The sequence below is a fragment of the Cyprinus carpio genome, chromosome B19, assembly GCF_018340385.1.
Source record: "Cyprinus carpio isolate SPL01 chromosome B19, ASM1834038v1, whole genome shotgun sequence".
NCBI lineage: Eukaryota > Metazoa > Chordata > Actinopteri > Cypriniformes > Cyprinidae > Cyprinus > Cyprinus carpio.
Genome location: NC_056615.1, coordinates 2,106,071 through 2,132,800, shown reverse-complemented (window position 1 = coordinate 2,132,800; position 26,730 = coordinate 2,106,071). Strand labels below are relative to the sequence as shown.

The 26,730-nt window shown below is 39.0% G+C and overlaps 1 protein-coding gene and 1 pseudogene across 1 annotated transcript; one reads left to right on the top strand and one right to left on the bottom strand.

Moving 5' to 3' along the window:
- Positions 1-8,092, bottom strand: part of LOC109081335 — a 30,888-nt pseudogene extending 22,796 nt beyond the window's left edge.
- Positions 8,093-16,765: 8,673 nt separating this feature from the next.
- Positions 16,766-21,120, top strand: LOC109068498 (tripartite motif-containing protein 16-like). Its single transcript, XM_042745041.1, has 6 exons — positions 16,766-17,551; positions 17,723-17,818; positions 17,929-18,162; positions 18,256-18,406; positions 18,546-18,593; positions 19,222-21,120. Exons 1-6 carry the CDS (start codon positions 16,976-16,978, stop codon positions 19,746-19,748), a joined length of 1,632 nt encoding a protein of 543 aa, XP_042600975.1. The 5' UTR covers positions 16,766-16,975; the 3' UTR covers positions 19,749-21,120.
- Positions 21,121-26,730: the final 5,610 nt, after the last annotated feature.

The following is a 26,730-nucleotide window of genomic DNA, read 5'->3' as shown; positions in this document are numbered from 1 at the left end:
TGCTAGAAGTCCAGTGTTAAGTTTCCACAGTCTGTGATGATTTGGGGTGCAATGTCATCTGCTGGTGCTGGTCCACTGTGTTTTTTGAAAACCAAAGTCACTGCACCCGTTTACCAAGAAATTTTGGAGCACTTCATTATTCCTTCTTCTGACCAGCTTTTTGAAGATGCTGATTTCATTTTCCAGCAGGATTTGGCACATGCCCACACTGCCAAAAGCACCAAAAGTTGGTTAAATGACCATGGTGTTGGTGTGCTTGACTGGCCAGCAAACTCACCAGACCTGAACCCCATAGAGAATCTATGGGGTATTGTCAAGAGGAAAATGAGAAACAAGAGACCAAAAAAATGCAGATGAGCTGAAGGCCACTGTCAAAGAAAGTTGGGCTTCCATACCACCTCAGCAGTGGCACAAACTGATCACCTCCATGCCACGCCGAACTGAGGCAGTAATTAAAGCAAAAGGAGCCCCTACCAAGTATTGAGTACATGTACAGTAAATGAACCTACTTTCCAGAAGGCCAACAATTCACTAAAAATGTTTTTTTTTTATTGGTCTTATGAAGAATTCCAATTTGTTGGGTTTTTGTTAAATGTGAGCCAAAATCATCACAATTAAAAGAACCAAAGACTTAAACTACTTCAGCCTGTGTGCACTAAATTTATTTAATACACTATAAATTTGAGTTGAATTACTGAAATCAACTTTTCCACGACATTCTAATTTATTGAGATGCACCTGTATAAGTATGATTATTTTACACTATTTTTAATCCATTTTCAAATGATTATATGATATATATATATATATATCATATAACATTTAAAATGCTATTTAAAAAAAAAAAAACTTGTATAAAAACAGATTATCATACGTCTACTTCAAATTTATTTTGAGAGAATTATTACTTTTATGGATTGGTTATTATTTAGTGCTATTGATAGTTTTCATGTAACGTCACACCCTTATAGGAACGTCCACTTAGACGGTGAAACGAAGCTTTGCTCCACTGACTGAAAGTTATTTTTACGCAGATTACCCACTAGGCCTATGTAAAATATAGGTTGGCAGGTCTGCAGTGTGGTTCAAATAATCTGTCAGTTCATTAAAGACTGTAAATTTAGTCCAACGTAATAACAGCAGATATCCCCCCCCCCAAAGATCTCTGTTACCTGCAGGAAATGGATGTGATCTTCTGTGTGTGAAAGCTGCTCCAGCTCAGTGTTTCTCTTCTTCAGATCTTCAATCTCCTGCTCCAGTCGCTCCATTTGTCCTTCAGCTCGACTCACTGCAGTCTTCTCCTGATCTCTGATCCGCTGTGTCACCTCAGAGCGGCTTCTCTCAATGGAGCGGATGAGCTCAGTAAAGATCCTCTCACTGTCCTCCACTGCTGTCTGTGCAGAGCGCTGTTAGACACACATCACAATCAGCTCTTACTGCTTCCCTCACAGCGGCTTCAGTGGGACTGAAAGAGGAGCAAACTGAGTCTCAAACTTCTCTTCTCCAAACTCACCTTTTTTTTTTAACTGTTTATTTTCATATTTTCTTCTTACCATATACAGAAAAAAGTACAAAAGAACTTGTAAAAAAAAAATAAAAAAAATAATAATAACCTTCAATCCATATTGATACATGTCATTGCTTGCCAATCACATCCAAAATAATCTTTAAGGGGAAACCAATCATTTACAAAAGTATCCAGAGTTCCATCCAGTACATTATGCCGTCTTTCGTATGGTAACAGTGCCAAGAGTTTTTCACACCAAAGCGTTACAGTAGGAGGGTGTTGTTCAATCCAAACATGAAGTATGGAAAGGCGAGCAGCATAAAGCATTATAGACGTTGTTTTTGTTTCCGGTACACAGTTGTTTACACCAAGGATACACAATCTGGGATCCAGTGGTACTTTAAATCCCAAAAGATCTTTCAATTTCCTGAACAACCGAAGACCAGAATGATGCAATTAAAGGACAGGTCCATATTAAGTGGAAATAAGTTCCAGTTTCCCTTTTACACTTCAAACAAAATTTTGTACATGTGTCATATCTACTTCGAGTTAAAGGAGTCACATGCAGCTTGTTAATAATTTTATATTGTACTTCATATGATTTGTTCGATTTGGTAATTTGTCTTGCATGATCTAATACTTTGCTCCATATCTGGTCTTCCAGTATAACACCAAAATCAAGTTCCCAACTTTGTTTAATATTTATTGAACCTTTATTATTTGCTGTAACTTGGTCATAAATATATGTAATTGTTTTACTTTTCAGTGCAGCTGCCTTTAATAAAATGCTATCAAGCACATTCATTTTCCCACCTTGTTTATAATATTCGATAGAACTAAGGTAACTTCTCATTTGTAAATATCGAAAGAAGTGGACTTGGGAAATATTAAACTCATACTGTAATTGTTGGAAAAACTTAAGAACATCGTCTGCGTAAACATCTAATATTCTTGTGATACCAGCTTCTCTCCACTCATTAAAACCAGCATCGATACAGGTATGTCTAAAATCTGGATTATTAGCAATAGGAGCCAACAATGAGTATTTGCCATGCCCAAAATATTTACGAACAGCATTGAGAGATTTACAGATATTTTTCAATATATAATTTTTCTTAATCTTGGTATATATTTTTGTGAAACATATAAACGGAAGGTGTTCTAATTGAACCCTATCCAAACCTATACCTTCCAAATCTGGAAAGCAAAAAAGACTTTTTTTTAATCCACTCTGACATAAATTTTAGTTGTGCAGCCCAATGATAAAATTTAAAATTTGGGATGCCAAGTCCTCCTTTTTTAATTGGTAGTTGAAGCTTTCGAAATTCCATCCTTGGCCTTTTGTTATTCCACACAAATACTCCTACCGCACTGTGTATTTTTGTAAATATTTTGGATGGAATATAAATAGGCAGCATTTGGATAATATACAACAGGCGAGGGAGAACATTCATCTTGATTATGGCTATGCGGTCCAATAAAGATAATGAAAGATTAGTCCATCTTAGAAGGTCAGTTTTTATTTTTGCTATTACAGGTAAAAGATTATGTTTTATCAGATTTGAATGATCTGTACTAAAATATATACCAAGATATTTAAATCCTTTTGTGGTCACTTTAAAAGGTTGATAGCTTAATGAGCTTATTCGATCGCCAAGCGCCAAGCGGGAAAGCTAAGGATTTTTCGTAGTTTATTTTATATCCTGAAAACTTACTGAAGTTTTTCAATCATTTTTATTTAGTAAAGGGATAGATTTGTTAGGATTCTTCAAAAATAGAAGTACATCATCGGCATAAAGTGATATCTTGTGGGAACTGCTCTCTGTTTCAATGCCCTCTATCTCCTCACTCATTCTTATTGATACCGCCAATGGCTCAATAACCAAGTTAAATAAGAGGGGGGACAAAGGGCATCCTTGTTTTGTTCCTCTTTCCAACGAGAATGCCTCAGATATAGTTCCATTAATCAAAAGAGCTGCCTGGGGATTTGTATACAATAATTTAATCCAGTTAATGAAACTTTCATTAAATGAAAATTCTTTTAAAACTCTAAATAAATACTTCCATTCAACGCGATCAAAAGCTTTTTCTGCGTCCAATGCAATGACCACTGCCTTTTCTTTTTTATATGCTACATACTGTAATATCCCAAGCAGTCGTCTTACATTGGCGCTAGACTGACGCATCTTAATGAAGCCTGTTTGATCGCTAGAGACTAATTTATGTATCACATTATTTAATCGCATTGCCAAGACACTTGCTAAAATCTTTGAATCTGTATTTTGAATTGATAATGGTCTATATAATGCAGGATTTTCTTCTTTCTTTTGGTATTAATGAAATAATAGATTGCTGCATTGTCTTTGGCAATTTCTTCTCATCATAAGCATACTGAAACATTCTTGTAAGTAAAGGAGCTAAGATGTCCACAAAGGTTTTGTAGACCTCTGCTGGAAAACCATCTGGACCACATGCTTTTCCATTCTTTAGAGAATTTATTGTCTTTTTCACATCATCGACTGTAATTTTAGCACCAAGTGACAGATTATCAAGTTTAGGTAACTTAAGCTTCTGAAAAAACAAAGTCATATCCCTTTCATTATCTGTATTCTCAGATTTGTACAAATCTCCAAAGAATCCTTTAAACACGTTTGTTATTTCCCGTGATGTATAAACCAATTTACCACTTTCATCTCTTATTTTGGATATTGCAGACTTACGTTTTTTAATATTAATTAAGCTTGCTAAATATTTTGCAGATCTATGACTATCATACTGTTTATACTTTTGTAAAAATAATTCTCTTTCTGTTTTTTGAATTTCCAATGAATTGAGTGCAGTTTTCGCAGCCATAACCTGATCCCAGCTTTCAACGGAAAGACTATGCTTATGTTTAGTCTCAGCCTCTTGTAATTTTGACTCTAGTCTTTTTTGTTCATAAATAATTTTCTTTTTCTTAGCAACACAGTATGAAATCATCAAGCCTCGAAGATAGGCTTTTGTTGTTTCCCATACATTTGCCGGATCAGTATCATCGTTATCATTAATTTCTAGAAAATGCATTAAATTTGTTTTAGTTTTGTTACAGAAATTAAAATCAGATAATATTGATCTATTACACTGCCATATATTTTTATTCTTGTATAAACAATTAAATGCAACCTCAATTTTAATTGGGGCATGATCCGACAAATGTATATTTCCAATGGTGCTTTGTTTTATTAATTCCAAAATAACCATAAAAAAAATCAAAAAAAAAATAAATTCTTGTATATGTTTTATGAGGATTTGAAAAAAAAGTATAGTCCTTCTCTCCAGGGTGCATATGTCTCCATACGTCAACTAAATCAACCTCATCAACCATTTGTTGCAGAGCTCGCTTTATCTAAAGTATTATTCATTACACAATTCCAATCTCCACCAACAATCATATAAGGACAGTGATACTTAAACAGTAAATCAGTCAGTTTAGTAAAGAATGTAGGATCGAGGTCAGGGGCAGCATATACATTTAGGATAGTGACTTTCTCTCCATATAAAACCCCATGCAACAAAACATAGCAACCTCTTTCATCAATTTCAACATGATTGATATTAATGGGCAATTTTTTATGCACCAGTATCGCCACCCCTCTGCTTTTACTATTAAATGAGGAAGAGTACACATGTCCAACCCAGTCTTTTCTAATTTTTTTATGTTCATTTTCGGTCAAATGTGTCTCCTACAACATTGCAACTGAAACATTCTCCTTTCTCAGAAATGTAATTATCCTATTCCGTTTGACTGGATTTTTACACCCTTTAATATTAAATGAACAAAAATTTACTGGTAAAGCCATTACATCATAGGCATAAAATATCTAATAATTTCCCCAATATGCAAAGTATTATACACAACAATAATGATGGATCCCCTTTGGTATTTAACAAAAAAAAAAAAAAAAAAAAAAAAAAAAAAAAACCCAAAATATTGGCCATAATACCAGACCACACAAGGCTGGTATTAGCCATATTTAAACCTTACCCAGAGTGGTCTTGTCTGCTTTAATAACAGAGATAAATAAAAAGAAAATCGCTCCTATATTTTTAGTTCATACACAGACATTCATGTAAAAAAAAAAAAAAAAAAAAAAAAAAACACATACCTACAGAAGGCTGCTAGGCCTCTTTGAGCGACCATTAGAGACGCAATACATGTCAGAGTTATGAAGTCATGGAGGAGGCGCTAGATTTATCCAAGTCATCGAGACATTTCTGCGCGTCTAAAGGAGTCTCGAATCGCTTTCGTACTCCCATGAAGTCGACAGAAAGTATAGCGGGAAATATCATTGCATACCTTATTCCAGCAGCGTATAATTTACTTTTTACCGGAACAAACAGTTGACGCTTCTTCTGCACCGCAGCGCTGAAATCTTGATAGATGAACGCTCTGGTGTCTTTGTAGAGTAGTGTCCCCTTCTCCCGGGCAAGTTTCATCACCTTTGCCTTGTGCAGATAATTCCCGAACTTGGCGATGATCGGCCTTGGTCTTTTACCAGCAGCAGTAGCAGCAGAAACGTGGGTAGGAATGCGATGCGCTCTCTCGATGTGCAGGTTGTCCCGTGGCAGATTCAACGTCTCCATCAGAAATTGTTGAACAAACGCCACAGGGTCGCTCCTCTCTTCACCCTCCGATATTCCGAAAATAACCACGTTGTTCTGTCGGCTTTTGTTCTCCATATATTCAGCCTTTGCTTCCAACACTTCCACTCGTTTGGCCAAAACCTGCACCTTACTGTCAGTACTTTCCAGGTTATCCTCAGCAGCGCTCACACGCATTTGCACTTCAGCGATCTGTTCATTTAGTGCATTCATCGAACCATTCATTTGCATCATCTGTTGCTCCACTGCTGTGAGTCTCTGCAGAAGTTCATTTTGGTTTAGATGGAGTCTTTCCCACAACGTTTCCATTGTGATCGGATTTTCCCCCTGCCATTATTGCAGTGTTTTGCCGTAACAGGTGCGCGCACTTCAGTCTTGATTAATTAGGTCACCAAACTACTTGATTTTATCTTAGTTGTCCACAATAAACGCACCAGTTTTTAGCTTTATGCAGTGGTCGCTCTTTTATTGTGCCATATCTGCACTCAAGAGTCGAAAGGAGCTTATATTATAAAGTTTAAAGCAGACAAGGGCTGCGCTGCTACACACACACGTCTGCCCTCGCAGCCATCTTAATGTGACAAACTCACCTTATGAGACTCCACAGCCTCTCTCAGCTGCTCAAGATCTTTCTGTCTCTGCTGGATTCTCTGCTGGATTTCACTTTGTGTCTCGTTCAAGTGTTTCTGGAGGAGAAATTAAAAACAACAAATCTCACAGTATTAAATACACTCTTAAAAATAAAGGTGCTTAAAAGTTTCTTTACAGCGATGCCATAGAAAAAACATTTTTTGTTCCACAAAGAACCATTCAGTCAAAGGATAAAGAAACATCTCTTTCTTGCCTTTTTAAAATCTGAAGAACCTTCTTTCGCCACAAAGAACCTGTTGTGAAACAGAAAGGTTCTTCAGAAGAAAAAAGTTTTTTTTTTTTTTTTTTTTTTTTTTTTTAATGGAACAATTTAGACAATAAAGGTTCTTCTATGGCATCGTGAAGCACCTTTATTTTTAAGTGCAAAGCTATCACAAGATAATGTAAAATTTTGTCTGTTTAATTAGAAAAAAAAGGGGCATATGTTTGCTATCATCATTATTCTTGATGCAACTGATGCATGTACAGTTATAGTAGAAATCTTGAGCGATGTGACAAAGGTGAGTAAAGTTCAGCTCATGCTCTAATGCACAGAGGTGTCATGTAGTAACTCCCAATGTGAGAGTAGATCACATGATGCACTCATGATACAGCTGGATACTGCAGTGAGGAGAAACACTTGAAGTGTCAGCATTAATACATCAGTGTGTTTCAGTTCATACCTCTTTTTCTGTCCTCTCTGCTGCAGTTGATACAGTCTCATGGTTTTTATGTTCATCCATTGCACACAGCATGCAAACACATTGCTGGTCAGTACGACAGAAAACCTCCAGAAGCTTCTCATGTTTCTGGCAGATCATCTGCTGCAGTCGTCCAGTGGCATCAATCACTTTGTGTCTCTTTCCTGAACGAAACTCTTCATGACGCTCAAAGTGAGTTTGACAGTAAGACTCCAGACACACCAGACAGGACTTGACAGCTTTGTGTTTTCTTCCAGTACAGATGTCACACTCCACGTCTCCAGGTCCAGCAGGAACAGCAGCTTTTAGTTTGGTCTTCTTCAGTTTCTCCACCACTTCAGCCAGCATGGTGGTTTTTTCCTAAAGCAGGTCTTGGACTGAAGGTCTGTCTGCACTGAGGGCAGCTGTAGACTCTCTTCTGATCCTCTTGATCCCAGCAGTCTGTAATGCAGCTCATACAGTAACTGTGTACACAATGTATAGTAACAGGATCCTTTCAGGAGATCCAGACACACTGGACAGCTGAACTGCTCCACTGAAAAAACACTGGCTTCAGCCATTTCACTGTCTACAGGAATACAGACACACAAACAACAGCTCAACAGCAGATCAGTTTCAGTTTCCTGGTTCTGTGTTTGAGAGACGTGTGCAAAACAGGCGTGTCAGTACATACTAAAATGTCCACTAGGTGTCAGTCTCATACAGAAACACAGAGTTGGTGAGTAAACAACTGCATCCAAATTACTCAGGGTTATTAGAAAGCTAAATGGAGGAGGGGGTTTTTTAGGGTTGGAGCTAAACTCTGCGTGACAGTGGCTCTCCAAGACCAGAGCTGCTCTGACATTCTGAAAAGTGTCATGTTAAATAATTAGTAACACTTTACTAACTGATCATTTTCTGCTGTGGTATAAAATGAAGAATAGTGCTCTCTGAAATAAAAGGATTTTCATGCAGGATAACACAATATCCCATGCTGCATAAATACCATTGTGCTAAACAGTTTGAAAATGTGTTTCTACAGCCACTGTGCAGGTTTCTCTTTGTGAGGTTTGGTTAGTAATGACTGAAACGCAGCTTTACACACAACTGTCAGTCTGCATGGAGAGGATCTTGAGACTCCAGTAGCTTCAAACACCAGTCTGCTGCTCAGCAGTGACCTTTTTACAGCTGGTATTATTGTGTTATTCTATGGTATTACTCAATACAATTGTGTTATTCTATGTTATTTACTCAATATGGTATTATCTTACTTCTAATATTATGCATAATTATGTAAGAAAGCAATATACTGATTAATATGCTGAGTTATTCCCAAATACTGGATGTCATAAAGAGGGTCGGATGTATAAAGGCCCTCCCATTGGGCAGTACTAGTAGTGTTGAACAGGATTGGACACATAAAAGACCTCCCACTGGGAGGTCCTGGTTATATTCCACTAAGTTGTATCTGTGAACTAAACTAACCTCTGAAATGCACCTGTGAGCTACAATAACCCAGTGAACTTTGGGTGATTTCCAAATGCTGACATCAGTAGTAAACAGACTTGGGGGGGATGTCTCACGTGACCATAGCCAACCAATAGGGGAGAGATTGTTGATTTGGCCGAATTCCACCATTAAGAAAAATATAGTGATAAGGGGTGGAAAAACGGGCAGGCAGGCAGTGCCAATTAAAAACCGGAACTACCTAATAAGGTATAGAGATAAAGGTATAAAACGAGTGCACGGGCAGACAGAAAATTCAGATGCGGTGCCCGTCATCTCGGCTTTGTTGCTTTGAGTAATAAAGTCTATATTCCGACATGTGGAACTCCGTCTCCCGAGTCCTTATTAATCTGACTGAAGAAATTCATTATCAGCCCCGAGACACGACAGTATGACAATACATTTAATTTGTTTGACAGAAACTTTCCTTAATAAATCTTTATCTGACCAAGATCTTCTGTGCTCTAAGTCACTCACAAATCTTTTGACAGTTCAATAATCTCTATTTGCTTTTCACAAAATATTGTTTGTTTTGATGTCTTTTGCAAGACATTGCATTTTTTCATACTTTTCATCTTCAGAAAGATCTTTTTTCCTCACCGTATTTTTTCCTCACCGTATTTTATCTTCAATAATGAACTCGATATAGCGTAGCTTCTCAGTGAACTACGGCTCTGTGTATTAAGTGCAGCTCCATTTGAAAGCAGGTGATGGGGATTTACCGCTAATCATGGAACCGGCTTTACTGACGAGATGCACATGATCATATCATTCGATATATTGTCCAGCCCTACCATATTTCATGAGAACTGTGACTTGCTTAATAATTTGGAACAACCTCTTTAAGTAGGGCTTCCATTTAGCTAAGAAGACCTGGCAAACTGTTGAACAACATGGAAGGCCGTTTCAGCATAAAAATGTTCCAGCGTTACTCGTCATAATTATATTTTTACTAGTAATAATTAAATTAAAGAGCTCTATAATTTAATTTGTACTAGTAACAATTACAATTATAGAGCTCTGTAATTCAATTTTTACTAGTAACAATTATGATTGTAGAGCTCTCTAGTTCGGTTTTTACTAGTAACAATAACAATTATAGAGCTCTACAATTAAATTTGTACTAGTAACAATTAAAATTACAGAGCTCTATAATTCAATTTTTACTAGTAACAATTATGATTATAGAACTCTCTAATTCAATTGTTACTAGTAACAATTCCAATTAGAGAGCTCTACAATTGATTTATTACAAGTCATATGTCTCCATTGACTTCCATTCATTTTTTAATTATAGAGCTCTGTAATTCAATTGTTACTAGTAACAATTGGGATTATAGAGCTCTCTAATTGAATTCTTACTAGTAACAATTACAATTGAATTCTTACTAGTAACAATTTGATTATAGAGCTCTATAATTGAATTACAGAGCTCTCTAATTGAATTGTTACTTGTAACAATTATGATTAGAGATCATAATTGTTACTGTAAAAAGTTGGCTGTAAAAAATAAAATAAAAATAAAAAAACCTGGCGAGCCATATTCTTTATCGCCTACAGATTAAAATGAAGCAATAAATTCAATATAATCTTATAAAACCAAATTAAATTCTTGCAAGGTAAAAACGGCGTTAATGATATTAAGAATATTATTTTAAATTACTTTTGAAAGTACCTTCAAAACTTCTGCATGGCGCGGGTTACTGACGTCATCACCACCGCAAGTTTATGTCTTGATTTATTAATAATCAAAAACAAATTACAACTGTTTTTCGAGAATACAAACGTCTCTTAGCATCGCACTAGCTGTTCTTAAGTTAAAGTCAAAAGTTGTATTTGTTAACATTGTTCTTGTTCACTTCACAGTGCATAAACTAAACAATGAACAGCTGGAATTTTATTAAATAACAAAGTTTAATAAATACTGTATCAAATGTATTGCTCATAGTTAATGTTAGTTAACACATCAATGTCAACAAATGAAACCTTATTGTAAAGTGTTACCCTAAAAACTGTTTTGCCTGATAGAGAAAAATATATAGTTGACAAAACCACTAAATAATCAAATTTAAAAATTAGTCAGAAGTTTAGTAACCTTATGTTACCTGACATTAACCAATTAAGCAAACAGACAGCTTTATCCACTAAAACATTTATTTCGCTTTCAGTTTCAGTCGCCAATTCAAGTAAAAGATAGATAGATGGATGGATAGATGGATAGATAGATAGATAGATAGATAGATAGATAGATAGATAGATAGATAGATAGATAGATAGATAGATAGATAGATAGATAGATAGATAGATAGATAGATAAACCACTCATTCATTCATTCATTCATTCTGTAGTAGCAGTCCACAGAACAGAATCCAGCAAACTCTTTGTCTGAATAGAAAGCTGTGAAGACCCCCTTCTTTCCAAGACCACAGTATCTACAGCCACTCTGTATGTCTTCCTCACATCTGGACTGACAGACTTCCAGTCAATGATACCTACACAAGAGAAAAAAAAAACGAATGTTGAGAGATTCAAACAAGAAGTATCCAATAAGTAGAATAAAATATAAAATAAAAAAGACTTTAAGTGTTGTCACTAGCGGAAGCACAAGTGTCTGAGAGTGCAAGTCTGCAGCCTGACCCCTCTCTATTATATTATATTAGAACTGTATTGCTGACTCTGCACTGAGACCGTCATTTTTGTTACCAAAAGGACCAAAAATGAAGTACATATGCTTCCTGTGCATGTTTTCTAAAAGAATGGAATCACAAGAAAAGTTGACTGGCACTCATCTATACCACAGGTTATACTAATTTTTGGTTAATGTGCATGTACAACTCCAACATGTTGGATTAACTTCAAAAGAGTGAATGTCCTTCGAGTGCACTTTGGGCAACGGTAGAGTTGAGGCATGAGGATCTAATACAAAAGACTAATCATTCAGAGTAAAGTTACTGGCAGTGCTTGTCTCCATCTTCTGATGTTCACAATGTGCCTCTGAAGGAAAGTCAGTGTCTTTCTCAGGTGTGTTGGATATGCAATGTTGAAAGCAAAATACATCCAGAAGGCTGGTATGAAGGCTTCATCAAGGCTGGTGCACTGACACACGTCTATTCCATCTTCTGTCACCACACTGAGCCCTCCTCCTATGATTGCCATTTTACAGTCAGTATCCATCAGCTGTATGGTAGGAAAGGGTGTAGCAGCCCCCCACATAAAAAAAATAAAAAAAAAAAAAAAAATAATAAAAAATAAAAAAAAAAAAAAAAAAGATTTTTTTTTTTTTTTTTTTTTTTTTTTTTTCAAATTCATCAGATTCTGTTCCATCCTCTTTGGCTCAGACAGAGTAGCTACATACAGTGCAGAACTGCAAAAACTATTAGAAGCTAATGTACTGTATAAGGGTCACAATATTCGATGCATTTCATGTTCTTGTAAACACTGATAAATCTTACATTGTTTTCCAAAACTATTGCTTTAAATTTTTAACAGATGGGCTAAAAGGGTACAGAAGAATAACATATTACATTAAAAGATTTGAAACAAGATATTTCACAGTTTTTTTTACTATACTCACTCCAGCAGGTGTCCTTAAGTATGGGTGTTTTTTGAGGACATCCTCCACAGACATTCCTTCCATGCTTTCTCCATGTCTCCGAAGAATGTTCCTGCCGTGTGGTCTTTGACAGTCCAGGTGTCTGGAGGTGTTTTCCGATACTCACTTTGTAGCACATTCACATGGGCCTCAACAGACACTGAATCCTCCCCAACACAAGTTTCCTTCACCAGAACAACAGAAACAGATCATGCTTAGACCGTTACAGATAATGACAACTAAGACAGATATGCGAAACATCTAAATACTTATTGAACAAGGTGCTTTAGATATAAAAAAAAATAAATAAAAAATAAAAACATTGAACTGCATAAACATTAAGATGATGGTCTGGCAGTGAAAAAGTGGAGTATATACAAAAAAAATTTAAATATCTGTAGTATCTTCCTTACATTGACCTGCACTCAGTGAAAATGTAAAATTAATTAGCAGTGCAAAAATAAATTATTCATATGGCACTGTGCTTACATATGCTACACTAGCTGGCTTTTGACACAAACCTGCAAGTGGTGCACGTTCTGCTTTACATTACGGTTTAGGGATGTGTCAGGTGTGCTAAAAACACTGATTTGGCTGTTTGTTTTATTTATTATACCTACAGGATGTATTGCAGAAAAAGGACGCAGATACAAACTACCGACTCTGAGGGCTTCACCTTCGATGCAGATGCGCTCATTGTTTTGTCTCACTGTACATATGTCTGTCAACAACAATAAACTATGATAAAATTATGATCGTATTGTAACAAGCTATCGTAATATACATATTGGTGGTATATAAAGTATAGAAAAAAAGTATGATGAATAATTACACCACGTCTTATCGCTGTCACCTTCTCGTCTAAAGGAAATTACGTAAATGTATATTTACCACTGATTGGCCAACACAGTAAAACTCCTTTCACCAATGAGAAACCTTTCGGCACGCCCATTGCTCCAGGTTGCAGCTACCCCTGTCTCTCCTAATGTGGGACACTGAAAAGTCTATGATAAAAGTCCAAAATCTATGATAATGATGATAGTAATAGTAATGATAATAATAATAATGATATTGATAATAATAATGATCATAATAATAAAAGGTCTGAAAAGGCCAAAGTCTATGACAAAGGCCAAAATCTATGATAATGATGATAGTAATAATAATGATAATGAAAATCGTCTAGTAATTCTCTTGGTTATGGATGGATTGATTGAAAATTGAACATCATCAGACAAATAATACAATATGATGTTTTTATGCATTTATTACAAAGACATTAGCCAACTATTTTCATAGGCTAGGTTATTATATATAATATATTTTTATATATGAAAGAGTTAAAATGCACAGTCAGAATTCCTCACTGTTCTCTTGTTCATTTTACTTAACAACAAACACATGCAACCACAACAGGCATAAGCTTATTTGAAGGCAAAATATTAAATATTGCAACCTGGAGAAAAAAAGAAGAAGAAAAAAAAAAAAACTTGAAAAAAACTTTAGGCTAGATTTAACCTCGAGTCACCATTTATAAAAAAGTTTAAGACTATTTGGCCTAATGTTTTCTATTTAACTAAACAACAAACACAATCATTCTATTATTGCATAACAACACTGTAAATATTTAAAATTAATTTATACTCCTTAATATCAAGTTTGTCAAAACACTTTGGGTGGCTTTCACACAAGGTCCCTCCTTTCTGATGATTGCTACAGTCTCATATGACATGATTAATATGTTACCTAAGTCTGTAAAATATTTCAGGATACTTTAGAACCACGCTACAGGGCTTTTATTTTGAAACGCACTTTTAATGATATTAAGAATTAACATTTCAACTAGTAACAACTAAATTGTTGATATCAAGAATTCACATTTTTACTAGTAACAAAGTAATTATTGATATCATCAAAGGCAGTTGATATCTGAAATTGTCCTTGCAAACTAGTGAAAATAGAATTACTGATATCTTAAATAACATTTTAACTAGTAAAAATACTTTTACAGATATGTAGAAATGCCTTTTTAACATGTAAGAATAGCTATGGTAATTAGATCATGAATATTAATGAGATTTCAGACACTCCTCCTTTTAGCGTCAGCATTGGCCAAAGATGGCGGAAGAACATCCATGCGCAGAAACTGTTCCTCTTTTATTTATTTGCTTTGTCATTGAAACGTGAAAATTATGTTATGGCTGGATTCATTTTTCTTTATTTATTGTTAATTGTAAAAAATTTTTAAAAAAAGTAAGTTTATGCTGTTTCTTTTTATTGGCCACCATTCCTTCGGCTAATTAAAGGAAAAATGAACAAGGCATTAATTTAGTTTTAAAAATAACTTCATGTCGTTTTTTCAGGTGTTTATTTTTGGTTTTATTACACTTTCTTCTAATACATCAACTAAAAAATACAACTAAAAGGAAAAATATAACAGATAATAATGCATCATACAAACGGTTTACTGGACTTTGTTTTTTTTTTTTTTTATAATATCGTTGGCTACATGAATGAGTCGTGTCCTAATAGGCATTATTTTTATATAACATCTTGTCCAGTTCTTGAAGCATCGGTGGACAAGATGAATGATAAAGTCTATTGAACCTCTTTCTCATGTCTGTCTCAGCCATTTCAATGTTAACCCTCTTGGGCTTGGATTTCACCAGAGCGTCACAGGTTGCCATTGGAGTCCTCTTCCAGATGTTAGAGACCTTGCTCAACTAAATAATCCATAATATAAAGCCTGAATGAAACCAATCCATCACCTTTCCCCTCAGCTTCTTCTGCAAGGCAGTGGTCAATCTTGAAGGTGTGTTTGGGGTTGTTATCATGTTGGAATACTTCCCTGGCTGCGGCCCAGTCTCCGAAGGGAGGGGATCATGCTCTGCTTCAGTATGTCACAGTACATGTTGGCATTCATGTTCCCTCAATGAACCTGATCTCCCCAGTGCCTGACGCACTCATGCAGCCCCATGACTCTCCCACCACCATGCTTGACTGTAGACAAGACACATTGTCTTTGTTCTCCCCACCTGGTTGCCGCCACATGCTTGACACCATCTGAACCAAATAAGTTTATCTTGGTCTCATTAGACCACAGGACATGGTTCCAGTAATCTATGTCCTTAGTCTTCTTTTCTTCAGCAAACTGTTTTACGGGCTTTCTTGTGCATCATCTTAAGAAGAGGTTTCCTTCTGGGATGACAGCCATGCAGACCAATCTGATGCAGTCTGAGCACTGACAGGCTGTCAGAAATGCATTTCTTACTAGTTACAATTCTAAATGCACATATCAGCTTTGTATTTCTTACTAGTAGAAATATAATTTTTGATATCAACAATGACATTTTTACTAGTAGAAATGTAAATTCTTGATATCAAGAATTAATTGTCACTAGTTGAAATGTTAATTCTTGATAAATCAACAATTTAATTGTTATTAGTGACAATGTTTATTTCTGATGTCTGAAAATGTATTTTCTGATATCAATATAATTTCTGATATCTAAAATATATTTCTTACTAGTAACAATCACATTCATGATATCAGAAATGAACATTGTCACTAGTGACAATTAAATTGTTGATATCAAGAATAGACGTCTGTACTAGTAACCATGTGATTACTGATATCAAAAATAAAGGTTGTTACTAGTAAGAAAGCAATTCTTGATATCAACAATTAAATTTGAATGGCAGCCTATGGTGACATTTAACTAGTGAAAATACAATTGTTGATATCAAAAATAGCAATTGTTACTAGTAGAAATCTAAATCCTGATATCAAGAATAAACATTTTAACTAGTGAAAATTGAATTGTTGATATCAAGAATACATATCCTGCGAATGAATAAAAGTCAATTCGGCTTGCCATAAGCTTCACTGTATTGAACATTCTGAGGAGCTGGTTGGGGACAGTGATGATGACATTTACGTAGTTGAGTGCATTAGCACGGTGCACATGAAAGGAAAGAAATGGTTTGTTTCCCTGCAATTTCATGACAAGTCACTGCGTTGTCAGTTAGATTCAGGAGCAACATGCAATGTGATGAACTACAAGGACAAAGTAAAGGTGGCACCACACACACCACTCCGTCCTAGTAGCGTCAAACTATGGCTGTACCCTAAAAACCCTAAAAACTCTCCTGCCTTTAGCTTTCTATTAACCCTGAGTAATTTGGATGCAGTATTATTTGTAAAGGTGTTTATCCCACTTTGTTTTTTCACTAACTCTGAGTTTCGGTATGAGACTGACACCTAGTGGACATTTTAGGATGTGAGTTTACAGACTTCCAGACACACTTGTTTTGCACACGTCTCTCAAACACAGAACCAGGAAACTCAGTTCAGAGAAACTGAAACTGATCTGCTGTTGAGCTGTTGTTTGTGTGTCTGTATTGCTGTAGACAGTGAAATGGCTGAAGCCAGTGTTTTTTCAGTGGAGCAGTTCAGCTGTCCAGTGTGTCTGGATCTCCTGAAGGATCCTGTGACTATACATTGTGGACACAGTTACTGTATGAGCTGCATTACAGACTGCTGGGATCAAGAGGATCAGAAGAGAGTCTACAGCTGCCCTCAGTGCAGACAGACCTTCAGTCCAAGACCTGCTTTAGGAAAAAACAACATGCTGGCTGAAGTGGTGGAGAAACTGAAGAAGACCAAACTAAAAGCTGCTGTTCCTGCTGGACCTGGAGACGTGGAGTGTGACATCTGTACTGGAAGAAAACACAAAGCTGTCAAGTCCTGTCTGGTGTGTCTGGAATCTTACTGTCAAACTCACTTTGAGCGTCATGAAGAGTTTCATTCAGGAAAGAGACACAAAGTGATTGATGCCACTGGACGACTGCAGCAGATGATCTGTCAGAAACATGAGAAGCTTCTGGAGGTTTTCTGTCGTACTGACCAGCAATGTGTTTGCATGCTGTGTGCAATGGATGAACATAAAAACCATGAGACTGTATCAACTGCAGCAGAGAGGACAGAGAAAGAGGTATGAACTGAAACACATTGATGTATGGAAACTAAATTCAATTAAAGATATTAAAACTCTGAAAAACACTGTAAAGAACATTTTTTTTTTATCAAACAGGCAAAATTTTACATGATTTTGTGATAGTTTTGTGTAATATGTGAGGTTTGTTGTTTTTAATTTCTCCTCCAGAAACACTTGAAGGAGACACAGAGTGAAATCCAGCAGAGAATCCAGCAGAGACAGAAAGATCTTGAGCAGCTGAGAGAGGCTGTGGAGTCTCATAAGGTGAGTTTGGAGAAGAAGAGAAGTTTGAGACTCAGTTTGACTCCTCTTTCAGTCCCACTGAAGCCGCTGTGAGGAAGCAGTAAGAGCTGATTGTGATGTGTGTCTAACAGCGCTCTGCACAGACAGCAGTGGAGGACAGTGAGAGGATCTTTACTGAGCTCATCCGCTCCATTGAGAGAAGCCGCTCTGAGGTGACACAGCGGATCAGAGATCAGGAGAAGACTGCAGTGAGTCGAGCTGAAGGACAAATGGAGCGACTGGAGCAGGAGATTGAAGATCTGAAGAAGAGAAACACTGAGCTGGAGCAGCTTTCACACACAGAAGATCACATCCATTTCCTGCAGGTGACAGAGATCTAGAAGAAAAAGTAGTGCAGGTAATTGGGGACAGTGTGAGATAATGAGGTCTTTGAGTCATGTGTATTTTTATTCCTGCAGAGTCTTCAGTGTCTCTCAGCTCCTCCTGAATCTACAGAAAACATCTCTGTCAGTTTCCTCTTTTCTTTTGATGGTGTGAGAGAATCTGTCTGTCAGCTGAGACTCAAACTGGAGGATGATTTCTGCAAAGAGGAGATGAAAAAGATATCTGGTAAAATATTAGAGAATCATCTGCTCTCTGTAACGAGACAAAACATCATCTAATATCATAAAGAAAATGTGAGAAATGTCTAAGGAATAGATACAGGTATGATTTTCTCTCTGAGTGTTTATATCTGTTATTTTCACAGTCACTCACAGTAACATTGTTCCCAGAACCAGAGAGGACTTCCTACAATGTAAGTCACTAACAAACACAATGACACACACTATGATACTTTAACAAGAAAGTTTAGTTTGAAGTGACAGAACTGATAGAAAATATTATATTCACATTCATTATGAATCATGTGCAGTGTAGGCTAAGACATTAAAAAAATTCCAGTTTAAATTGAATTATTAATTACTTCTTTAAATTTGTAGTCAGATTAGTTTATCGATAATTTTTATAGTAGTTTAATAATTAATACTCATTTAATTGTAAGTTACTTTCTTAAAACCACTATGAACCAACATACAAATACATAATGTGATAATAATGTGATACTCAATAGTTCATTTATACTTTAATACTTGCTGATCACCATAGCAACAATAAAACAACAAATCCAAAAAATTTCTAAAAATACAACTTGATATGTTTGTCTGTTTTGTCCAAATATCTACAGCTTTCTGTGCTTGTGTGTTAATTGTAGGCCTACATGTGAATGTGTTCGCATTTGTGTTTATGTAAAAAACAATAAATGAACTCTGATAGATCAAAACAATCTTTAAAATAAATAAATAAGGATAGACAAGATATAAATAAGATAGACAGCTTAACTTTTACAACTCCTGTTTACTTTGTGTTTTTTTTTTTTTCATCAGATTCGCATCAGTTCACTCTGGATCCAAACACTGCATATAAACACCTCTCTCTGTCTGAAGAGAACAGAGTAGTGACTTATACTCACACACCTCAGCCGTATCCTGATCATCCAGACAGATTTGATGTTCATGATCAGGTGTTGTGTAGAGAGAGTGTGAGTGGACACTGTTACTGGGAGCTTGAGTGGAGTGGGGGTGGTGTGTATATATCAGTGTCATATAAGAGCATCAGCAGGAAGGGATCTGGTAATCAGTGTGCATTTGGATGTAATGATCAGTCGTGGAGACTGTCCTGCTCTCCCTCTAGTTTCTCATTCTGGCACAATAACAAAGAGACTGAACTCCCTGTTCCCTCCAGCTGCAGGAGAATAGGAGTGTATGTGGATCACAGAGCAGGAACTCTGTCCTTCTACAGCGTCTCTGACACAATGAACCTCATCCACACAGTCCAGACCACATTCACTCAGACGCTCTATCCTGGGTTTTATGTTTGGGGTTCAGTCAGACTCTCTGATCTGACAACATAAATACAGACTGTGATTCTCTGTCAATATTGTGTCACAGTTTGATTTACAAAATGAGAGCAGAGGGTCTAATTACAAGCAGTTTCGTTATTAACACACAGAAAAAACACTCAGCAACACCAAGAATACTCTGGAGAACAGAAAACCAAACCACATACAGATGAACAAAGGAAAAAAAAAGAAATGAACCAAATGGGAATTTAAATATGCAAGACAATGAGAGATAAAACTAGGCACAGCTTGGACTGATCAGTCGACTAATTAGAAACAATAGCAAACAAAAAACACAGACTAAACGCAGGACAAGAAACTAAACTCAAATGAACCAAAACAGACAATAACTGTGTCTCAATTCAGATGCTGTATCCTTCGAAGGCTTTATCTGAAGACCGACTGCATCACAGCAGCGGGAATTAAACTCGGGTCGCTGTGAGCGCAGATGCGCTGCATGTCAAGGCTATTGGTGCAGACACCATAGGATTTTTTAACAGAAAATTCAGATTTAAACTTACAAAAGTAAGTGCTGGGTTTCCACCTAAATGAACATTTCATGTTACAAAAACACTTAAATGTTGATATCTTACTAAAATATCTAATGTAGTTCATTATGTACATAAACAGATCAAGGTGCACATATTTAGACAGGTTGTGTTGTGTTCAGACTGTTGAATATCACTTTTTTAAAAGTCCAGTACAAACATTAGTCACTCATCAACGGCAGCTGTCACACTTGCTAGACAACAAGAGTGATCCTCCGTATGTCAGACTGACCCATTTAACAACTCGTGTGGCCTTGAAGAACTGTTTTAAGGATGCAGCACCTGAACTTGGACACAGCAAATATGTGACATAATGTTGTTGATCACATCTTTGATATGCTATACTTGATATTGTATATCATGGTAATAACTGACTTTAAAATAATTTATAAATAGTTGGATACTATAACTGATGTGACCAGCCAGAAAAAAAAAAAAAAAAAACTTTAAGCAACAGCTGCTAGAAGAATATTATGGCAACGGCGTTCTTTTGACTTTTATTTAACTTTAACTGCTGCTCTCTGATGTACTGTAAGCGTCTTCTGCAGGAGAATAGCTGATTTGTCGTAGTAAGAAAATGTTGTTTTAAAGCTTGTGGCGTTGTAACTGTATCTGTTGATCATTTCATGCCAAAAGCAACCTTTCTCCTGCTTTTTTGATGACATTATTTGTGTACTTTGTCAAATGACTAAATTATCTGTTACACCATCCTCTTAACTGTTGCTAAGTGATGTTTATGTTTTTTGGCAGTTTACACTTTATACTTCCTGCTGGTGTTGCTGTTCTATCAGTAACTGATGCTTAAAGTCCCAAATTACAACTAAACGTTGATGTTGTTCAGTTTCTATGTGCTCTATGAATTAATGCTTGCTGAAGTTTTTTTTAATGCTCTATGAAGGTGCTTTGTGTAGAAAGTGGAAGACAAAATGTCACTCCGCAGCAGTTTGCAAAACAAAGAAAGAATGGATGAAATATATCAGAGTGATGAAACAGAGAGCATAGAGACTGTGTTCTTGGGAGTTGTAACGTCAGAGAACTCGACTGATGTCTGGCAAAAGCCCATCGCAGTGAACAGTGAACAAATTCTTTTCAAGCTAGACACTGGAGCTGCCATTTGTACTCAAAGAGGAGCCACGGTGTTCTCGACCAGCCTACGAAAAAGATGTGTGGCCCTCGCAACACACCAATACAGCTGAGAGGACAGTTTGAAGCATCACTTCATCATCAGGGAGAAATAATAACTCGTGACCCCTCTCCTTGGACTACCTGCCATAAAAGAGCTAAAATTTCTGCACACAGTGAATATAATTCAGACATCATAGCCAAATTACAAAGACCTTCTCAGAAAAGTCTTCACAGATCTTGGAATACTAGAAGAAGCTTACAAAATCAACTGAAAGGGTCAACCATTGCATTTGCTCTGTCTGTCTCCCGTGGAGTGCCCTTGCCCATGATGAACAAAGTCAAAGAGGAGCTAAAAAGAATGAAAGAACTGCGAGTCAAAGCACCCATCGAAGAAGTGACAGAGTGGTGCTCAGGTGTGGTTATAGTACCAAAACTAAATGGCAAGATCTGAATCTGTGTTGATTTAACACATCTGAATAACAATATCTGCAGAGAGAGACACATTCTTCCAGCAGTGGATGAAACACTGGCTAATCTGTCAGGTGCAACAGTTTTCTCTAAGCTGCACTGTCAGAAAAAATCAGAGGTACAATGGCTTGTCACTGGGGCAGTACCCTCAAAGGTACACCCATTGTACCTTTTCAAAGGCAAATATGTACCTCTGTGGACTAACACAATATTACACATTTAATTTGAACTTTTTAAACATTCTTGAGGATCACAAACAATTTGTCATCAGCAGAGTACGTGTCAAGGGCCTGAAAGTGTCACGGTTCATGAATTCACTGATTTCTTCGTGTCCCGTGTATTGTTGTTCTGTGCGTGAATGAGTGTGTGAGTGGGCGTGACTGCTCGTTTCGGCTGATCAGCACGCCAGCTGATCTCATTCACCTCACCAGCTGCTGCCAATTCACTCAACTATAAGGACTGACCGCACTCTCCTCTCTTTGTCAGATCGTTGTTTGGATGTTCACAGGTCGTGTCGTCGTGTATTGTTCCAGTCATGTTCCAGATTCTAGTTCCTGTTCGGTGTCCTGTGATGTTCGTCTCGTCTTGTCTGGAGATCCACCGTCACCTGTCTTCACCAGCACGCTGACCACCTAGTCCCTGCACCACCAGCCCACCCGAGCTCCATTACCACTTTGTGTTTGTTTTCTCTAATAAAGAGCCCTTGCATCATTGCTTCCGCCTCTTGTGTCTTGACAGAACGATCTGACAAAACGATGGAAGCAGCAAGCGGATCCTCTTCGTCTTTGGAGGAATTCATCAGGTCCAGTATCTTACGGATGGATGCACAGGAGAGGAACATGATGGAGTCGGGTCGGGCTATTCAAGCTCTTGTGGTGCAGGTGTCCGAGCTCACCCAGCAAATGCAACATCTACGAGCTCCCACTGCGCTGCCCACACCGGCCGTTCCTCCCGTACCACCACCGAGCGTCTCCCAGTCGGAGCCCCGCCTACCGGTTCCTGAATCATACAACGGTGAGCCGAACTATTGCAGAGCATTCCTGACACGTTGTTCGATGCATTTCTCTCTGCAGCCCAGGACTTTTGCCACGGAACAGAGTAAGGTGGCATTTGCGCTCACGCTACTGACTGGGAGGGCAGCACTATGGGGGACGGCGGTGTGGGAAAACCAAAATCCATGCTGTGCCTCGTTTCAGACACTCGCCGCCGAGATGAGAAGAGTGTTTGACCATGCGGTCGCGGGAAGAGAAGCAGCACGGATCCTCGCGGACCTCAAGCAAGGCGGAAGATCGGTATCAGACTACTCTATCGAGTTCCGGACTTTGGCGGCCAAGTGTCAGTGGAACGAGGAGGCGCAGTGGGATATGTTCCTGCAAGGGCTGGCTGACCGCGTCCTGAGAGAGATCTACGCTGGATTTACCTACTACACTCAATGGATTAATTGAACTGGCACTTCGCGTGGATTCCCGACTCTCGCGAATCGAACGACTGAAGGTACCCACTCAGTTCTCTGGAGCAGCAGAGACCAGGCGATCCAGCGCCGCGGATGCGGTCAGCCCCGTCTACGATCCCGAGCCCATGCAGGTCGGGCGAGCTCGGCTTTCCCGGGAGGAGAAGGAGAGGCGGAGGTCCCAGGGCCTTTGTCTGTACTGTGGGACGGCAGGACATTTCGCTTATGACTGCCCGGTAAAAGGGGCGAGCCCGGCAGTAAATCTGAGGCTACTGTCGGGTGGGATCTCCGCTTAGAAGACCTCATCAACATCTACACTCCTCCCGGTAAGACTAAGGTGGTCAGCCAACACTCACAACTGTCGGGCACTTGTGGACTCCGGGGCAGAAGGGAACTTCATGGACTATACGTTTGCACACAAGATTCACGTTCCCCTGTTACCTCTCACTCGCACCATTGCTGTTCACGCCCTTAATGGCCAAGCACTACCTAACATTTCATTCACCACTGGACCCATTGCCCTCATCGTATCTGGCAACCACACGGAAACTACTTCATTCTACATTCTGGACTCCCCCTCGCACCCATTGTTTTAGGACACCCCTGGCTCATCAAACACAACCCTAGGATTGACTGGCAGCAAGGATCAGTGTTGGAATGGAGCAGTAAATGTCATGAGTCCTGTCTGGTGTCTGCCTGTTCGTCTGTTTCTGTTTCTGTGTTTCAGGAGAAAGCAGTGGATTTGTCAAACGTGCCTACGGAGTATCAGGACCTGAAGGAAGTGTTCAGTAAGTCTCGAGCTGCTTCTCTCCCTCCGCATCGTCCCTATGACTGTGCCATAGAGTTATTGCCAGGTACGTCTCCGCCTAAGGGCAAGTTATATTCACTTTCGGTTCCAGAAAGAGAGGCTATGGAGAAATATATTTCTGATTCTCTAGCAGCGAGGTTCATTCGTCCTTCCTCTTCTCCAGCGGGGGCGGGGTTCTTTTTTGTGGGGAAGAAGGACGGATCCCTGCGACCTTGTATTGACTACCGGGGGTTGAACAACATCACGGTAAAGAATACTTATCCTTTGCCGTTGATGTCTTCAGCCTTCGAGAGGTTGCAGAGAGCGTCGATCTTCACTAAATTGGACTAACGAAATGCTTATCATTTGGTCCGCATCAGGAAGGGAGATGAATGGAAGACTGCTTTTAACACCCCCAGAGGGCACTTTGAATACTTGGTCATGCCTTTCGGCTTGTCCAACTCCCCAGCGGTCTTCCAGGCACTTGTCAACGACGTGCTGCGAGATATGGTCGATCAGTTCATATATGTCTACCTGGATGACATATTGATTTTTTCTTCTTCTCTCCAGGAACACGTGCAGCACGTTCGACGAGTACTTCAGAGGCTGCTAGAGAATGGGCTTTTTGTCAAGGTGGAGAAATGCGCTTTTCATGCACAGTCTGTTCCTTTTTTAGGGTACATCGTGTCGTCTGAAGGAATACGTATGGATCCTGAGAAGGTTAAGGCTGTGGTGGATTGGCCAAGTCCAGATTCCCGTAAGGCCCTACAGAGGTTTCTGGGGTTCGCCAATTTCTACCGGCATTTCATTCGCAATTTCAGCCAACTAGCCTCGCCTCTGACCGCCTTGACCTCCCCTAGAACTACGTTCAGGTGGTCAGACGCAGCTGAAGCTGCGTTTGCCAAACTGAAGGGCCGCTTTGTTTCAGCCCCCATCTTAATTACCCCTGATCCATCACGTCAGTTCGTGGTGGAGGTCAATGCGTCAGAGGTGGGGGTAGGTGCAGTGCTATCGCAACATTCTTCTGCAGACGACAGAATGCATCCGTGCGCGTTTTTGTCTCACCGTTTGTCCTCTGCCGAACGTAATTATGATATTGGTAACAGAGAGTTGTTGGCAGTCAAGTTAGCATTGGAAGAATGGCACCACTGGTTAGAAGGGTCGGGGGTACCTTTTATCGTTTGGACCGATCATAAGAATCTGGAATACATTAGAACCGCTAAAAGATTGAACTCCAGGCAGGCTCGGTGGGCACTTTTTTTCGGACGTTTTGACTTTACTCTCTCGTACCGCCCGGGCTCCAAGAACATCAAGCCCGATTCATTATCACGCATTTTTGACCGTTCCGATCGCCCGTCTACTCCCGAGTGCATTTTTCCGGAGACCCTAATTATCTCCACACTCTCATGGGAGGTTGAATCGAAGGTCAAGATGGCCTTACAAGGGGTAACGCCTCCGGTCGACTGTCCACCGAACCGTTTATTTGTGCCAGAGGGATTACGGTCCAGCGTTATTCAGTGGGGGCATTGTTCCAATGTGGCTTCTCATCCAGGAGTCAGTTGCACTACATCTTTAGTCAAGCAATGATTTTGGTGGCCACGTATGACTCGCGATGTTCACAGTTTTGTTTTGGCTTGCTCAGTTTGTGCCACTGGTAAGACTTCCAATCAACCCCCAGATGGGCTCCTTCAACCGCTGCCGATCCCTTCGAGACCCTGGTCCCATATCGCACTAGATTTTGTCACCGCCCTCCCACCCTCTCAGGGGAACACGGTAGTTTTGACCGTGGTGGACCGGTTCTCGAAGGCGGTCCATTTCATTCCCTTGCCCAAATGACCCTCAGCCAAGGAGACAGCATTAATAGTCGTTGACCACGTCTTTCGGTTACATGGCCTCCCGACAGACGTGGTTTCCGACAGAGGACCTCAATTTGTGTCCAAAATTTGCCAAGAGTTTTGTAGATTACTGGGGGCGACTGTTAGTTTGTCCTCTGGGTTTCATCCCCAGAGCAATGGCCAGACTGAGAGAGCCAACCAGGATTTGGAGAGAACGTTGCGATGTCTGGTTTCCAAGAATCCTTCCTCATGGAGTCAACAACTGCCAATGGTGGAGTACGCCCACAATTCGTTACCAGTATAATCTACGGGCCTATCTCCGTTTGAGTGTAGTCTAGGTTACCAGCCACCAATTTTTCCTAGTCTGGAATCTGAAGTCACGGTTCCCTCTGCTCACGCTTTCATCCAGAGGTGTCATCGCACTTGGACTAGAGCCCGCGAGACTCTACTCCAAGCGGGAGCGCGCACCAAGGCCAAAGCCGATCGCCACCGGTCTAGGCCTCCCGTATACGTCGTTGGTCAAAAAGTGTGGCTTTCTACCAAGAACATCCCTCTGCGCTCCGTCTCTAATAAACTTGCTCCCAAATTTATCGGCCCGTTCATTGTAACCAAGATCCTTAGCCCGGTGGCAGTCCGCCTCAAACTCCCTCCAGTGTACAGGAGGATTCATTCCGCCTTCCATGTTTCCAAAATAAAACCTGTGTTTCACTCCCATATTAATCCGCTTGTCCCGGTCCCCCCCCCCCCCCCCCCCCTCGTCTCATAGATGGGGAACCTACAT